Consider the following 14,984-nt stretch of genomic DNA (forward strand, 5'->3'; position numbering starts at 1 on the left):
GAGAAACAAGATACACCAGGCCATTTCGGAGGTGAAAATTTACTGAAAATTCACAATATTTCCCATTTGCTTATACAAACTCAGCATTTGGAGAAACCGAGGTGCTTCCCTGCAGTCTCCCACAGCATCCTCATAGCTAAATTGAGGAAGTATGGCCTGGATGATCAGCTAGTGAGGTGGACTGCAAACTGGCTGAAGGACAGAAGCCAGAGAGTTGTAGTCTATGGGGCGGAGTCCAGTTGGAGGCCTGTATCTAGTGGAGTGCCTCAAGGGTCAGTACTGGGACCAGTATTATTTAATATATTCATCAATGATTTAGATGAGGGAATTGAGTGTACTGTCAGCAAGTTTGCTGATGACACTAAGCTGGGAGGAGTGGCTGACACGCCAGAAGGCTGTGCTGCCATCCAGCGAGACCTGGACAGGCTGGAGAGTTGGGCAGGGAGAAACTTGATGAAATATAACAAGGGGAAGTGTAGAGTCCTGCATCTGGGCAGGAACAACCCCAGGTTCCAGTATAGGTTGGGGAACGACCTGTTAGAGAGTAGTGTAGGGGAGAGGGACCTGGGGGTCCTAGTGGACGGCAGGATGACCATGAGCCAACACTGTGCCCTTGTGGCCAAGAAGGCCAATGGCATCCTGGGGTGTATTAGAAGGGGGGTGGTCAGTAGGTCAAGAGAGGTCCTCCTTCCCCTCTACTCTGCCCTGGTGAGACCGCATCTGGAATATTGTGTCCAGTTCTGGGCCCCTCAGTTCAAGAAGGACAGGGACCTGCTGGAGAGAGTCCAGCGCAGGGCAACTAAGATGATTAAGGGAGTGGAGCATCTCCCTTATGAGGAAAGGCTGAGGGAGCTGGGTCTCTATAGTTTGGAGAAGAGGAGACTGAGGGGTGACCTTATTAGTGTATATAAATATATAAAGGGGGAGTGTCATGAGGATGGAGCCAGGCTCTTCTCAGTGGCAAACAATGATAGGACAAGGGGTAATGGGTACAAACTGGAACACAAGAGGTTCCACTTGAACTTGAGAAGAAACTTCTTCTCAGCGAGGGTGACAGAACACTGGAACAGGCTGCCCAGGGAGGTTGTGGAGTCTCCTTCTCTGGAGACATTCAAAACCCGCCTGGACACATTCCTGTGTAACCTTATCTAGGTGTTCCTGCTCTGGCAGGGGGATTGGACTAGATGATCTTTTGAGGTCCCTTCCAATCTCTAATATACTGTGATACTGTGTGTGATTTTACCAGAATCTTGAGTTACTAGACTTAGGAAGATGAACTTGCACAAGATGACTGCTCTCTTGAGTAATATGCTTTATTTTCATTTGAATTGCACAAGGCCATTCATAGTTGCTGGATTTCTTTTCTGTGAGACTTAGTAGAAGCAGAGCTCACTTCCTGCTGTATTTATAAAGTAAGCTCTCTTTGAAGTTGGAATGAGTCCACCCAACACCCACAATACCATATTTTTCTTTGAATGGTGTCACTATTTACAGTCACTGTCAGGAGGAGATAGCCAAAAGTTTGACTGACTTCCACAAGGTATATGTAACGCTGTCTGAGGTTTGATTACTTCAGAGTCCCCTATCTGAGGTCCTAGAGACTTCATCATATTCTTCTTTTGTGTGTTTTTGTTTAATATCTGAGATTTTTCCTAGTGGCCTGCTCTTTTGTATTCAATGTCGGGGCTAATACCTAGGGAAAAGAAGTAGTCTTGTTTGTGACTTGTCAGATTTTGCTAGGAAATAACTTTTCAGCCCCTGGAAAATGTATAGACCCCTTTTCCTTTCACACTGCTTCATGGAATACTGACACATGTATAAGATGTATAAGAAGAGAGAAAGAAAGGTGAGGAGTGAGGTGTAGAAAAGAATGCAGCCTTCTCCAAGGGAATGTATGTGTGTGTTACTTGGATTGATTTTTAGCTATATCAAAGCTAGCAGAGAACTAGGTGATCATGGTTTCCTTTAGAGGCATTGTGATTACTTAACATTCACTGTGGATTCTTTAATATATTGATAGTCTCTTTATCAAAGGATTGAGGAACATCTGTTTAGGGATATTACCTTTCAGCCTCCTCCCTTTCATTCCCCATTTCCACTGCAGCTGCTATGGTATGACTGGTTTTTGCTTTCATGGTTTGTATTGAAAAAAAGCAGCCCATCAACATTTGCAGAGACTAAACACATGCTATTTTGAATCAGCTTCTTGTCAGAATAAGTAGCATTCTAGATACATGTTACGGCTTCCAGAAATCCACACATTCTGAATGTTGATAGTATAAAGGGTGTCTTACAGGAGGGGTTTTCCCAAATGGGAGGTAAGTGGTGAGAGGGGTAGCAGCAGGGGGACTGCTTCAATGGCAGTTGCAGCCCTGTGTTGATGACAGTCCAGCTGATCTCTCAACAGGGGTCAGAGGAACCCTGGAGAATCTGGCTGCGTGTGCAGTTCTCATCAAAGCTGGTCTAATATTCCAGGTACTGTTTATTGTAGTAAGGTCAAATTGTCTCTCAGTGTCTATACCAGCTTCTTTCACTTAGCAAAATTGTGGTTCATCAGTTTTATTGATCAAATTGGTTGCTAATAAATTTGATGGAGCACTTTTGGCAATTGCTACACCCACATTTGCTATCTTGACTTCCCAGGGCTATCAAAAAGTTGTTCTGGCTTCTTAGAGCATTTACGGAGTCTTTGTTTTCCCAGATAACCTTTCTTCCTCAGAGGCAAGGTGTCCTGAGACAGGTAGATGACAAGTACCTGTTAGAAGGTTTTAAGGTACGCTTAGCAGGGGCTGCATAGGTGCTGTGCAGCTACCCGCCTCTGATACGGCATGCAGAGCTCCAACCTGGGTGTCCTGCTCAGCTTGCATCAGGGACAAGTAAGGGATGCTGTAGGATTATCCTGCTAACCTGTATACTGAGCAGAGTTTGAGAACATGCCCTAGTTACCAAGCACCACACAAAGCTTGAGAGCAAATGAGCATGTGCTCCATCTCGTGTACTGATGCTGCTCTGGAAATACCATGAGAAGAGAGGGCAAGGGAGAAGGACATTATCAGCTGGATGTTTCTGTGCTTGCCTAGTCGGGGGTGTTGTTGTGCCTGCTTTCCACATCAAACATGACATTAAATAATTCCAGACCCAGCTCTAATCTGTCTTCCTCTTGCCCTTTTCAGGACACAAACTGCATCTTTATAGTTCTGTAGGGAACCTGAGGTGAGCCCTGTTTCCTAGCAGGAAAGAGGTGTGTAGCAACAAGATGACACTCCATAGCTCTCCTGGTGTGCTCTTCCTGTGCCCCAGGCATGGCTACACTGGGATGCTGTGCTGTGCCTCTTACTGAGAGCTGGAAAGGAAAGGTAGGATGTCCATTAGCCTGTATTTCATTTCAGACTGAATTGCAACAGTTACTTGAAGGACAGGAGAGGTCCAAGCATACCTGAGTGATGAGAGCAGGAGACTCCTGCTCTTAGCCCCTCAGTAAAGGCAAGATGGAAACTGTTGCTCTTGATGGCACAGCAGGGTTGCTGATACTGGTTTTGTCTGGGCTTTGGCTGTTATGAACTCAGGGTTGTGTGACCAGCACAAGGTTGTTGTGAACTCAGGGGTCACAATGCCAGCTTTGGCCTTTCTGGCACCTGTTGGAACTTGGGCTGCAGCACCCAAGAAGGAATTTGCCATTAGGTGGGGAGGCTTCATCTGGAGCCTTTTGAGGGCACCCTTGTAGCTAGGAGCAGCAGCAGCGTGTATAGTAGGGTCTTGTGTTGTTGCACTGTTAACTGCTGTGCTGCTGGGGAGGGTGGTGGGGGTTAGATGATGGCACACACAGCCTGGGGTGATTATTTTTTGCTTATCTATAGTTGGACTTGATGGTTTGTGTATCATCAATTACTTTGGAAGGAGTGGCTGCCCTTAGGCTGAGACATGCTCTCCCTTTCCCCTGTGATGGAAGGGGTTTTGTTGTCTCAGCCTGAGCTTGTAGCACTGCTCAGCAATCATGGTAGCTGGGCTAAAACCGCACAAGTCTGTTCCAGTAGATGGCAATAGTTATTTGCAGGTGAAATTCTGTGTTTAAAGAAAAGATCTCAGCCCAGCTGCTTACAGAGGAAGCTCGCTCAATCTGTTCTCCTGTGGAGCTTTTTATTCAAATGGCACCTGTGTTGTGCCAGCATTGCCTCTGAGCTTGTCGACACTGGGTTCTCACCATGCTGTAATTCCCACCTAGCACCCACCACTTCCTTACCCACTCTTCTTGGCAATGGCTTTCAGTGGGAGCTGTGGGGAATGGGGTTGGCACCAGCAGTGCAGCCTTGTTGCCGTCGCTGCAAGCCAAATGCCAGGGCAAAGCAGGGCAAGTGGGGACTGCGGACTGCTCAGGGGCAGAAACTGGAAAACAGAACCTTACTTTATAGACAAGCTGCCTGGCTGTCACAAGTCAGGAAAACAGTGCTGCTGCTGCCTCCCATCCCATCAGAAATTCAGTGTTCTCAGTCCTGGCCCAGCTCGCCCAGGTGCTCTGGCTTTGTCAATTGAAAATCTTGGGACCAAATGGATCAAGAGAATGTAATCTGAGGGTTTTCAGCTTAAAACAGCTGATCTGCCCTTTTCCAGGCTGCATCCCAGCCTTTTTCTCCTGAACTTCAAACTTGAAGTGATGGTGCCCTGAGGAGCAGTCAGAAAGGTTAACAGAATGAAAACACTTTCCCCATGGCATAGTTTTTGGCCAGATGTTGTGCCCATGCGTATTGTGTAAAGCACAGACAGCAAGGCCGGGGATACTGGCAGTGCAGGGAACATGTGTAAGAAATCTGGTGCGTCCCAAATGTAGCATTTTATTATGTGCAGGCAGATACTTGAAGCAGCCAGCTTTGTGTTCACCAGAATGCTTTCTGGACAGGAAAAATGCATTTCGGGAAAATCATTCAGCCTATCAGTATGTGCAGAAATTTAAATGGGAGAGCAGAGCACTGGAGGCTACTGGCTTCCTTCCCCTGGTAATACCCATCTCCAGATAGTTTCAGAAATTGCTTGTATCAGATGATGTCCTAAATTGCATGATTATATAAGATAATATATAAAGTATTAAATAGTTCTTCACCATCTTTCTTAGCCTGATACTTGAAGTATTTCATGGCTTTTTGTTAACGCAGCTATTTTCTCAGTACACTTACTTGTAAAACCCCTCCTACCAGATAAGAGCTTGTAAGTAAGTAATTTGCTTCTTAGCTGCCTAAGTAAAGTCTTCTCAACCAAGTAAGTCAGTTGACAGCTGCAACTTACTGTTTTTCAGTTGTACATCAGGCTTCTGTTAATAGATAGCATTACATGTAGCATTTACTTTTACCTGTAAAGACTGGAAATGTTGCATGGCCAGCAGATCTGCCGCCTTCCAGGTGTCCTTGAGAGGACCAGTACCGAGGTACCTGGGGAATTTTTTGGCAAAGGTGGTGTACTTTATAAACTACACACAATTTTTAATTATTTTTTTTAAATAGGACATAGACACAGAATAATTTAAGCTGTTCAGTTATACCAGTATATTTACCCACAGTGCCATGAGGGTTTGTCAGCTCTGCTGAGGCTACCGTTTCAGGGCAAGTGGGTGCACAAAAGGGATCCGGGGGATGTTCGGGGTATAGCCAAGACCTTGCTGCTCTCTGTACTGGGTACTGCGTAGCACCAGTGTGGTCAAACAGCTACCTATTGATGCTGGTCAAGAAAGGGATGTTTTTGTTTGCAGATTCAATATCATCTCCTACACAGCTTACATATGATCTCTTCACTAGCCAGGTGCAGCTAAAATAAAACAGAGACACTTTACCAGTGAAACAGTGTTTAATATAGTTAAATTACTTAAATAGATTTCAATTTCCATGGGAAATCATAACTGTATCCATTTTTGCAAGATCCAGAGTAAAGAGTGTGTGAATACCCCTTGAAATGATCATGACACACTGTCAACAATCACAGCTAGAGATACGGGGGACTTGAAATTTCATTGACAACACAACTTCATAAGATGAATCAAAAGTTAAGAAGACCGCAGACTTTCATAAAGCAGAAAGCAAACCTAAAACCGAGTTTATGGCATGAAGGTAATGATTCTGGGTGAGGGGTCAAAAAAGGATGGAAGGTGGAGAGGGGAAGAAAGGTATAACAGCGTGATGCAACGGAAATATTTTGCAAACCAGGGAAGATGTAAAGGAGCAAAAGTATAGTACAAGGGCAGACTTGGCAGTTTTACAGAAGTCAATATACTATACTTTTCAGAGATGTTTCCTAGTGGAAGGGAGAAGGAAAGGGGCGATGCCATTTAAGCTCACGTTTAAATGGCTTAATGCTTAGGTTATGCTCAGCAATATAGCAAATTAATCAAGACAGGCCCATGGATTTTCACTTATTCTTGTTGAATAGGAAAAAATAAATCACCACCACCATAGTGCAATCATTAAGCTGTTAGTACTACAGTAATTCTGCCCTGAGAAGAGTGGAAAAGAACTTTATTAAATGTCAAAAGATTGGAGTAATTTTTAGTGCTAGCCAAATTCAATATCAAAACTCTCCCGTCATAGAATATAAAAAATATAGCATTTTTTAAAATTCTTTTTTTTTTTTAATAAAATATCAAGGGATTTTTCTTTAATAGTTAAAAAAGGTACATAAATGATAACAGTGAACTATTCATAAAGCCCCTACTAGTGATAAAGATGTCCAATACAATATCAATGGCACTGCATTTTAAGGTTGACCACCTCGTATATATACACTTGCCATCATAACCTTTTTTGAAGATCACCTAATTCCTGAAAATTGAAAATCTGTGACTCAGTTTAAATAAGTGCCTACTACAAGAAAGTCAACTGGATGCTGCAGGACATAGTTCCTTGTAATGTTAAATGGCAGTTACAATATCAGACAACTCTCGTATCAGCAGGATTCTATTAAGACCATCTATGAAAAATCATTTTTTTTTAAACAAAAAGTTCAAATGAGTGAATTTGTTTTTCTTCTTATGAGAGCTCACGTTAGCATTAGTTAGAAGATTTGCTTAAAGCTCTTTCTGACATGTTTGACATGATACCGCCTCAGTAGCTAAAACTCAAAGGTCCTGTTTCCATTTGTTAAGATGCCGCCTTCTGCTTGAACGCTGCATGGAACAACTGTGTGACTACCACATTTGGGTTTTTCCTCTTCTTTGAGGTTGTAGAATTTTCTGGATTTTCATTTTAAAATGCATCTGATTCAGCCTGGAAACTCACCTGTTTGTTGTTGGTTGATTGTATAGTGATAATCTGAAAACTGCCAAGTCTGTGTTCAGAGTATTATGCAGAAAAAAATTACACAAAAGTCTACAGGTTATATACACCTCTCACCACACCTTGGTGTGGCCAGCCTGCCTGCTAATTTATATATAATTTACAAAATATAGAATTTGGTATATCTGTTAGAGCTCCATGTTTTCAATATTACAAAATAAAAAATACAAAAAAACCCACAACAAATTTCAGGGGAGTTCCCCCCACAATGTGTCTCTTGTTTACATCTAGTCTTTCCCATGTAAACTGATATATATGAAAGAAGAGCACAGGAGACTTTTTAATAAATATGGTTGTAGAGCCATTGTTCTTTATCTTGATCTTCGCCTTCATCAGATATGCCAGGCTGACTCAGAAGAGCAGTCATTTAGCCATGTAAAAGAAGGGAAAAGAGGGGGCCAGGGCTAGGATGTCTTTTCACGCTAAACCATTACTGATGCCCTTTTAAAAGGCCTGTGTGCTGCAACAGTGGGTGTCAGTTTTGAAAGCCATTCAAAACAGCTAATAAAAGCACAGTGGTACACTTCAAATAGCTGGCAGTATGGGATGGAAACATTATGGGAGTGCAAATCCATTCCAAAATAATGCTTTGTAGTGAATCGTACATTCCTTCAACCAAGTAAATGTTGTGTTGCATCAATAAATACTTAAATAGCTTCTTAGATCATTCTGTGGTAGCAGCCTTTTTAAAAAACTCCAAATTTATGTCTTATCTGTGAATTCTGTAGTACACATCTTTGGTCGACTTGGCACTCAGCCAGGAACAACTCCAAGGTGGTTTCTTTCAATTGCCTTTTGTGATGGGTGGCCAAAGAGTTTGCTGATATCAGCTCTAGAGTCATGGTGTGAAATTTCAACTGTGGTGCGTTTTCAGCTTCACTGCCATAAAGTGATTCTTCTCCAATTCACGATCTCATGTAATGCAAATTCCATCTTTGATTGATGCTTCAATCAGTGCTAACTAATCGGAGGCCCTTCATTTAGAAAGTAGGTGGTCATTTCTCCTTTGCCTTTGACCTTAATGACCCCTCGATATTCCAGCTGATAGTTGTTGGCTACTAAAACCTGGTACATGTCTGTGGTTACCTGCAGAATAAACAAGAGTAAGCTTGTCATGCTTGTCATGCCTTCCACACAGTGTTTTCATTTGCTTTTGAAGTAATCCATGCACAAAATTAAAGTAGGATCAGTAGACTTTTCCAGATCAATCACTAACTAAAAGGTTGGCACAAACTGCAGAGCAATGCAACCTTTGGAAACAGAAGCTACATAAATCACACATGATACACAACCAGGGAGGGAAAGGGGGGAGGAATGCATTTTTTGAGGCAGTCAAAGGATAAAAAGAAACAAATGAGCCACATTTTTAAAAACACAGCTGGCAGTTCAGTCTGCTCAGGTGCATTCATTATATCACTGGAGTGGTAGTAGGAAAACAGGTTAAACATTTATTAAAAATCATCAAAAAATTACCAAGTTGCACAGTGGATGTACAGTTTAGAAGGGGTCATTCAGAGGGGTTTTTTTATGAAGGAGAAGGTAGCAGGCAGTGAGAAAGACTGAACAAATGGGATGTAGATAACCTACCCAGCTTCCAAATTCTGTCTGCAGATGCCACTCAAAAATAATCACTTATGCTGCAGTATAACAGAAGTTTGAAGACCAGATTGCTTAAGATTATTTATTTATTGCAATGTATTTTTGCACCCCTTTTCAGGTGGCTTTGAATATTTCCACTTTTGGCTTCCTGTGGCTGTAAAATTGCTGTGCTGATTTGCTTAACTGGAACAAAAATTGTTCACAGACCATCTCGCAGGAAAGTTTAAAGAGTGTTGGATAAATATTGATCCAGTTAACTGACAGCTTAGTTGAAAAGAAGCATGGCTTCCCCTCTTAGGTTTTTTATCAGTTTAACTATTTTTATATCCCTTCAGTACTTTCCCAAGGAATGACAGTCTCTTACTGAGGACACTGGCTTAGCCAATGCAGAACAGTGGAATTGAATCACTGGAAAGGTTACTGTCTGAAGGCCAAAGAGATACTTGATTACAAGATAGTTTCCATTAATCCCTGAAACCATCCTCTTTCACTAGTTATGTATCCCCATCCCTCTGATGCCTGGATCCTTGCTAGCCTCAGAACACATACAGGATTATGAACAGAGAAGTGAATTATAGAAACACATATCTGAGTCAAGCCCTTGAAAAATATAACAGCCTACAGCTGCATGCAGCTGAACAGCAAAGGTGGCAGCATGAGTGAGTAAGCATCCCAGCAGGACTATTCTTATAGGGTCAATGAGGCATGTGGGGAAGGAAGCTCAGCTCAACGCTTCCACCCAAAAACTGCAAGTTTTTGACTAGAGGTTGCGAAGTTGGTCAAGATTAAAAGGCAAAACATGATGGTACCACTGGCATTCCTCAGCTGGCTTTTCTTTCAGTACTATGTATGTATGTTAACTGTATGACATAATGGAATAAAATGAAACCAACATTCCAATTCAGATCATGTTTCAAAACCTGTAAGTAAATGACACAGGGCTGGCAATGTAAGTAAGTTATCCAGTGAATTTCTTACCTGAATCCTGTCAGGCACACCTGTACTGTCCATTCGGCTGGCTACATTCACTGTGTTGCCCCATATGTCATACTGGGGTTTGCGTGCTCCTATCACCCCAGCTACAACAGGACCAATATTGAGGCCTGGAAGGAGAGGAGAAATCCCACAACTCTCAGATCCACATGAAGCTTGAGGCAAGTTATTTTTCAGACAACAGAAAAACAACCTAAGGTTCATTTGTTCTAACTGTGCTTTACCTGACATGTAAAGCTATAGCCAGAATGTGTGGAAAGAAACTTCTAAGTTTCTTTAAGAAGCTTCTTTGATCCACTGTGCCTGTCTGACTGGCAGAATGGGCTGGATCTGCTCAATCTAAAGCTACTCTCTAGTACCAGACAACAGGATAAGGTTCATTTGCCGTTTGGCTGCCAAGCAAAGTGCAAACTTGGAAGTCAGCACACAGCTGCTGTGATGCTGGGCGCCTGTGACACAGCCCAGCAGCTTTCCAGAACAAATACCACACTTGACATCATCACATTTCTTCTCCTTCTTCTGTTCTGTCTCTTTTCATTCCCTGATTGGAAAGACAATTTAATGTCCAAGAATGGCAGAGCTGAGGACCACAAAGGGTGTGAGCAGGGAACACATCACAGGCAAACGAGCCCAAGTTCAGCTACCATTTGAGACCATGCCGTGGTAAGAGCACAAGTTCAGATGCCATTTGAGACTATGCTGTGGGTTGGTTCCCCAACTGCTCCTAATTCTCCAGGGAGCCTCAGTAATAACGCTGCTACCCTAACAATGTGCTCTGATGTTTCACAGAAGCCAAAGTGGTCACCAGACATAAGACAACATCACTGTACAGCTAAGGTAACATCTATTGTTTTCACTCTCCATAAAATCCTCAGCTTAGACTGACCACTACCTATACTTAATCCCTTAAACACAGTGACATTACCTATCTTCATCTGGAAGTTGTTGAATGAATGTTCATTAATGTATTTCATTTGGTCCATTAACCTCATGGCAAAATCAGCCAGAGCTTTGATATGCGTCTTCCCTTCCTTGTCGTATGTGGAATCGTTGAGGCCTGATGCAGCCATATATGTACTGCCGATGGTCTTGATCTTTTCCAGCTGCCGGAATTGGTCTTCACTTATTATCTGTTTCACAAGAGCAAAAGAAGTGAATAAACCTTGATAAGTACATACATGCTGGTAATGTCCTTTCCACGTGTCATTCCTTGGTACAAGTACTACAAAGTACTGGATAGAGCCTTCGCTCCTCAAAATATAAGAAGAAAAGGACTTAGCTATTCAGAGGAGCAACAAGGGAATGGAAGAGATTTTAATGTGAAAAAAAAAAAGTAGAATTAAAGACTTCTAGAGTGAGGAGAAATGAACTGTGGCACAAGGCTTTCAATACGCCATCTTCCCCCAGGAGCTCAGCAAAGCCCAACTAAACTCATTGATTTGGTTCACTCTGTCCACCCAGATTTTCTGTGACTTACTTCATCAAAATCAGCAATGATCTCATTGAGCAGTCTCAGACACTCCACTCCTTCGTTGTTGGCCTCCAGCTCCACGTAAAACTCTGAGAAGTTGCTTATGGAGGCGAACATGACAGCCACACACTCGCAGGACTGGTAGTACAGTTCATCATTTCGCCGCTCCTGAGCCAAGAAATGGGCTGCCACATCCTTCGGCAAAATGTTGTGGAGGAGGCGTCTGTTATAGGCCTGCAGCTCCTCCATTTCTTCTTTCTCTTCTGTGGCCTAGTTTAGGAGGGAGAGACAGTGATGTGTTTACTCTTTTGGTTACTGCTCTGGGGAGGGAAAAGCTGAGAATGAAGTTGCAGGGAGTGCAGGAACAGAAGAAAGGGGGAAACTGCAAAGGAGGGCAGAACCAGAGATACACAGAAACTTGTGTTTTGCAGTGGAAGAGGGTCCATCTCTGTGTGCACACATGTATGTAAAAGCAGGCACAGAATAACACCGAAATCCAATGTTGTTGTATTTCTGGGCTCTGAATTGGGTAACCTCTACAAGGTCTGTTCCTTTTGGGGAACTCCACTGCCATCCTACCGTTCAGAAAAACACACATTTGGCTTTCCCAGTCAAGCACAACAGGTTTCAGGAGGAAAAAGACCATTGCTAAAATCTGATTGCATGAGTGGCATTAAATTATAATTCTCTCCCTGCACCCCCTAAATGCTCACATAGCCATACTCTCCAGGCCTCACCTGATGAAGGGAGAAGGGATAACCTCCCCACATCCCTTAACTACATGTTGGCATAAGCAATAGTGACTTTGCGGTTGTGACTTTGCTTGTGGATGCTGATTTCTGAAACGGGACATCTGAAACTGGAAATAAAGTTAAGCGGGAAAGGACCCTTTAGAAAGTGGTATGTCTGGACAGAAGAAGGAAGATGTTTGGCTCTGCCTGAAGACACAAATGCTTTGGCCAGCTGCGCCCAGACCTGGATCAGGCAAGTCGGCTCATCCCTCCAATTGTAAATGAGGATAACAATGTTTATCTGCTTCCCAAGGAGCTGTAATTAATTGGTGTTTCCTCAGCGCCTCCTACTCAAACCACTGAGACCTATTATTAAAATGATGTCCTGCCATCCAGAAGGTAAAATAATCTATATAAAACCTGCAGTCCTGCAGTCGCCCAGCTATGAGTCCTGGGCAAAGCTGAGACCTGTCCTGCTTGCTTGGGAATCACATACAATGCCCCAGTATCACTCGTGGACACAAGCAGTGAAAACATTAACACTGCACTCAGGGACAGGAGCACAGTATGGCATTATCTGTAGTGTGCTGGTTATCCAGTGCTGCTGCCTAGGGACTAATGAAGGCTGGATATCAGGCCAGTTCCCACTGCTCAACAAGAAAGTGAATGAAAATGCAAATGTGAATCTTTCACAGCCCTAAACACAGCAAACTAGAGCTCACTGAACTCTGGGAAACAATTCAGCAGTGAATATGAGCCTCTTACATTTACAAGTTGTGTTATATGACAGGTTCTTGCAACAGTGACAGGCTCAGTTGCCCAAATTAATTGCCCTTGATCTTCAGATCTATAACCCATTACTGTGGGGACCATTGAAAGTACATTTACAACAAACAAGGAGTTAAAGTAAATAACCAGGATAAGAAGCACTGAGTATGCAAAGTACCACAGAAGAGGAGAGCCCAGGTATATGCCAGGTCCAAATTAAATTCAAAGGCACTTTATAATGCTCCTCAACTTGATAGTGAATAGCTCAGTAGTTTTATATTAACACCAGTGTTTCCTCCAACACAGCAAACACCACTAACCTGGAGTTTCCAGAGGAAATCAAGCCTTGCAGTGGATTCCACTTGCTGGGCATGCAGGTACAGTGCCAGGACAAAGACGGTAATGATGACAGGGGTCACAATCTTCAGCGCGACTCGTGTCACTGCTGGAGAGCTGCAGCCAACGGAACAGCAGAATCTCCCAGTTAGTGTCAGAGTGGAGGAGCACATCTTACGCATGCTCTGCAGATCTCACTTCAAGGCTAACCGACCTCTGAAGAAATGTCTTTTTTCTTTCCCCTCCAAGCATGTGTTTGGTAAAAGGACAAACAATACCTGCAAAAAGCTGAGGGCTTGGCTCATAGGTGCTGATTTCTAAAGGAGGTCTTTGAAACTGGAAATTTAATCCAACTTCTTTATTCTAGCGGCAATATAAAAGCCATTTTTTAGAAAATGGCCACACGTGCTCAGCCACCACCATGCTTGGCAAAACCAAAATGCTGACAGCTCTTCGGACTGTAGTCAGTGTGTCTCCTGCACTGGCTGCCCCAGCCTCCTAAGTCTAGAACTGTTCTACACTTACTGTTTCTGTAATTAGTCACTTCTTAATGGCCTTTGTTTAGTAAGTATTCTATAAGTAAGTTCAAAAAACCATTAAGACACATTTCCGTTTCTTCTGACAAGCAAGCAAATAAAGCCTGTTAAATCTGAATTACAGTTCTACAGGATGAAAATACTGTTTTGATAAAACCTGTATGAGGTTGTCTATAAAGCAAGTTGACACAAGTTCCACAGGAAAGAGGAAGCTCTGAGAGTAACTATACGTGCAAAAGGACAATATGCAGTCCACTCATGGCATTTGCACTGTTGCACCAGGTCACAGCCATGCATAGTCAAATACCAGACACTGCTGGTGAGCCAGCATGCTGATATTGCACCTTGTGAACAGAAAATGCCTACCAACAAAATCCCGTAAAAATATTTCATGCCAAAGTGACTCACCACAACGTTCCATTTGCAGACACGCTGAAAAAAACCACAAACGCAAGGTTAGAAGAGTGCTCCCTCCAGCACTCGTCATGTTAACAGCACCTTTGCAATGTGCCACCTCTAACACTATGTGGGGCTATAGACCCTTAGAAGCAGAAAACTGCGAGAAGATGGGGTGGGGGAGAAAAAAGGTCTGAGCTACCCTCAAAAACCCAGAGTGGCAGTGCAACATGGTTAATGGGGTTAGAATATCTGAGAAGCATTAAGAGTCAGAGAATCATTTGGGATTTTAATGTCAGTGTAGGATGCTTAGCAGTAGTAGGATGTAGGATGTAGTAGCAGTTAGGAGGATGCTTGGGCACCCGTCACTCCTTCATTAGGTCAAGCTGGAAAATTTGACTTAAAGAAGGAAGCTTTGGGCTAATACCTTATTGAGGGATAGCTCCTTTCTGCCCCATTTATTGTAGCATGGAAATATTAAATTAAATTCCTTTAACTAGCACTACGCCATTCTTCTGCAAGTTACTCATCTCCAGTTTTGTGCCTAGCTGTGGGTATCACAAGAGTGCACTGAAGAAAACCCTTGTGTGGCTTGCTATTACTACTTACAATACTGTAAAGTACTTGTATGAAGCAGAGCTGCTGGAGAAGATGGAGGGTGTGCTTTTCTTACAGTGAGAGGATGGAAAGGAGCTTTCTGGTACGTAGTAGCTGTCTGAGTTCCTGACTGATTGCTTAATGCTGCTGAGTTTCTTATGAAGTGTGGGTGGCTGAGAACCATGTACATGGATCTCATAAAATACTAGTGAAGTGGAAAGAAAGAGATCAGTGGTAAAATTAC

At 43.0% G+C, this 14,984-nt stretch overlaps 1 protein-coding gene across 3 annotated transcripts in view; it reads right to left on the minus strand.

Annotated features, from left to right (window-relative positions):
• Positions 1-8,270: 8,270 nt before the first annotated feature.
• Positions 8,271-14,984, minus strand: part of ADCY5 (adenylate cyclase 5) — a gene marked incomplete at both ends in the record, with an annotated part of 219,046 nt that continues 212,332 nt past the window's right edge. Inside the window, 6 exons of one of the 3 annotated variants that reach the window (XM_080620643.1) lie at positions 8,271-8,399; positions 9,891-10,015; positions 10,831-11,035; positions 11,383-11,646; positions 13,196-13,328; positions 14,156-14,179. In XM_080620643.1, coding sequence (XP_080476769.1) covers positions 8,271-8,399; positions 9,891-10,015; positions 10,831-11,035; positions 11,383-11,646; positions 13,196-13,328; positions 14,156-14,179 — 880 coding nt within the window. Of the gene's footprint in view, positions 8,400-9,890; positions 10,016-10,830; positions 11,036-11,382; positions 11,647-13,195; positions 13,395-14,155; positions 14,180-14,984 lie in introns of all 3 variants that reach the window. The other 2 variants (XM_080620644.1, XM_080620642.1) reach the window with 2 other exon arrangements.

The sequence above is a fragment of the Psittacula echo genome (genome assembly GCF_963264785.1).
Source record: "Psittacula echo genome assembly, chromosome: 6".
Classification (NCBI taxonomy): Eukaryota; Metazoa; Chordata; class Aves; order Psittaciformes; family Psittacidae; genus Psittacula; species Psittacula echo.